We start from the raw sequence: 2,884 nt of genomic DNA on the forward strand, positions 1-2,884 counted from the left end.
CATTTGGGGGGGGGGGAAGTTAGATTAGTGTTCTAAATTTCTCAAAACTTGGTAAAAAAAAGTTTTTAGAAGGCGGATATTCTGATAAAATCCGACAAATAATATTGACGGAAAAATTAATTAATAAAATAAGGCACCTTCAAATTTATTTGGGGATCTAAATTATTTGATACAATGCATGTGAAACTCGTCACGTCTATAAAATATATTAAAATATAGAATTCGTCATATGAAATAGATCAAAATTATATCGAACTTGATACCTCTATATAATGAGTTTCAAATTTATCACCTCAACGTGACGAGTTTCACGTGTACTCTAAAAAGTTACTTGAATCCCAAAATAATTCTCAACCACCCTTATTTTTCAAAAGAAAAAAATCCCCGCCCGTATTATTTGCCTGGTTTTGCCGGATATTCCTTCACCTTGAAACTATTAAGCATAAAAAACACAACGCGGAATTTAGGTGAATTAAGTATTGAACAACCAACAAGAAATAATGAAATTTCCAACTACCTCACGGGAAAATCAAAGCCCGTTTTCCGGTCAAAAACATTGAAAAAGAATGCCAAAATTGGAGCATATTTATTATTATTCAAGTCCTTAGAGTCATAAGTCCAATACGCTCTGCTCCTCGTGCCTTTGACCCTAAATTGCCCTCTCAAGCCGGCTTCCAAAGCAGCCCCCATTAATGATATCTTCATATCTCCTCTTATAACCTTCTTCGTTTGAGTTTTCCGATCCCATCAAAGATGGTAAACATGATCTTCCTGCTGTTTATGATTCTGGGTTTGTTTTTGATTCTCCGATTCTTATCGAAAACATCCGTATTACACATCCTTCTCCGCCATTTCCAGTCTTTGGAAGATAGGCTTCATGTTCACCAATCCTATAGAGTTCCCCAGTTCAACCATCTTTTCCAAGAAAACGAGCTCTATGTCAAGGTGTCAACGTATCTCAGCTCTCTCCCTTCCTTAGAAGACTCGGATTTCACCAACCTTTTCAGCGGTTCCAAGTCCAATGATATCCTTCTTCGCCTTGATGTCAACCAGACAATCCGGGATGTGTTCCTCGGCGCCAGAGTCACCTGGACCATCGAGAAATCTGAAAAGGATGGACCAAGAGTATTGGTGTTGAGGCTCAGGAAGAAGGATAGGCGTAGAATTCTACGTCCCTATCTCCAACACATACTGTCTGTCGCCGGCGATATCAGTCAAAGGAAGAAAGGGCTCAAGTTGTGCATGAACGTTAGCAGCTCATCAGGCGAGAACGGACGGTGGAGTTCGGTACCGTTCAATCACCCCGCATCGTTCGATACTGTTGTAATGGACATTGATTCGAAGAACGAAGTCAAAGCTGACCTCGAAACATTCCTCAAGTCCAAGCAATTTTATCATAGGCTAGGCCGTGTTTGGAAGCGGAGCTATCTTTTATACGGCCCGTCCGGTACTGGAAAATCCAGCTTTGTAGCGGCAATGGCCCGATTCCTCAACTTCGATGTGTACGACATCGATTTGTCCGAAGTTTCAGACGATTCTGATTTGAAGATGCTCTTGCTTCAAACTACTAGTAAGTCCATGATCGTGGTTGAAGATCTAGACCGTTTCTTAATGGGGAAATGCAGGGATGTTAGCTTGTCGGGGATACTGAATTTCATTGATGGAATCATATCCTGCTGCGGCGAAGAACGGGTGATGGTATTCACAATGAACAGCAAAGAAGAAGTTGATCGAGCAGTGTTGAGGCCTGGGAGGATCGATGTTCATGTACAGTTTCCATTATGTGATTTCTCTTCTTTCAAGAACTTGGCTAGCAATTACTTGGGCGTCAAGGAACATAAACTTTTCCCTCAGCTTGAGGAGATTTTCCAGGGAGGGGCTAGTTTAACCCCGGCCGAGATCGGGGAGATCATGATTTCTAATCGGAGCTCACCAACTCGAGCATTGAAATCAGTCATCACGGCAATGCAAACCACTGGCGGTATTAAAAGCAGACGATCGAGCTGCGACAACGAATCGATTCGGAATACAGAGGAAACGAGTGGCGATCTAGGGGGGCTGTTTAGCAGGGATCATTCGGTTAGAGATTTTAGAAAACTATATGGACTTCTAAAGATGGGAAGTAGAAGAAAAGAGGAGTCATTGGATTTTAGGTACGGTTGACAAAGACGGCACATCATGAAGCTTGTAACAAATAGAATTGTTGTATGTGTCATTTATTTTATTTTTTAAACCTGGAACATTTGATTTCTATGATACCCTGCAGGGATAAGTATAAGGAGATTTATGAAATTAAGGTTAGTTTTATTGATCAAGTCCTCGAGGAGATAATTTCTTTTATCTATTGTTGGATCATTTATTTGAGTTGTAGTAGTTATAGACAGATTCACCTTTTTTTAATTTAGACGGAGAACTATAGTTGATGGTTCATGGAGGTAATATTACAGAATCAATATCGTTTGGTTTGAGAGATCTAAAGAATGCAAGAGTTGGCTCGAGATAGAAAGAGCTCAAGAGGAAAATGACCAACTTAATCCTAACAACTTGTAATATTATCAAATATTATTGTTATGTAATTAGGTCCCAATGAAAAAGGAAAATGGCCAAACGGTTATGATTCTAAAGAAAATCATGCTGGGAAGGTCATGGTTTTCAGAACCGGACCAGTCATGCTATCGGTTTTCTAGTTCAACCGGTCGAATCGGTCCGACCGGTCGGAAGAACCGGACGACGTCATAATTAATTAAAAAATTAAATAAAAATATCAAAAATATTTAATAAAAAATAATTTTGTATATCACAAGTCATATTCAAAGCAAGTCATAACATATATGAGTTAAAAACCATAAAATCAAGTGAAACAAAATGATTCAAATTAACTACA

General features: G+C 39.2%; 1 protein-coding gene across 1 annotated transcript; it reads left to right on the top strand.

Moving 5' to 3' along the window:
* The first annotated feature begins 720 nt into the window (after window positions 1-720).
* LOC120160106 (AAA-ATPase At2g46620-like) lies at window positions 721-2,208 on the top strand. Its single transcript, XM_039170548.1, has one exon. It carries the CDS (start codon window positions 754-756, stop codon window positions 2,161-2,163), a length of 1,410 nt encoding a protein of 469 aa, XP_039026479.1. The 5' UTR covers window positions 721-753; the 3' UTR covers window positions 2,164-2,208.
* The last annotated feature ends 676 nt before the right edge of the window (window positions 2,209-2,884 follow it).

The sequence above is a fragment of the Hibiscus syriacus genome, unplaced genomic scaffold (assembly GCF_006381635.1).
Source record: "Hibiscus syriacus cultivar Baekdansim isolate YM2019G1 unplaced genomic scaffold, ASM638163v2 tig00111390_pilon, whole genome shotgun sequence".
In the NCBI taxonomy this organism is placed as follows: Eukaryota; Viridiplantae; Streptophyta; class Magnoliopsida; order Malvales; family Malvaceae; genus Hibiscus; species Hibiscus syriacus.

Excerpts from the sequence above, each read along its gene's own strand:
- LOC120160106 (XM_039170548.1), top strand. The coding sequence starts at position 754 with ATGGTAAACATGATCTTCCTGCTGTTTATGATTCTGGGTTTGTTTTTG.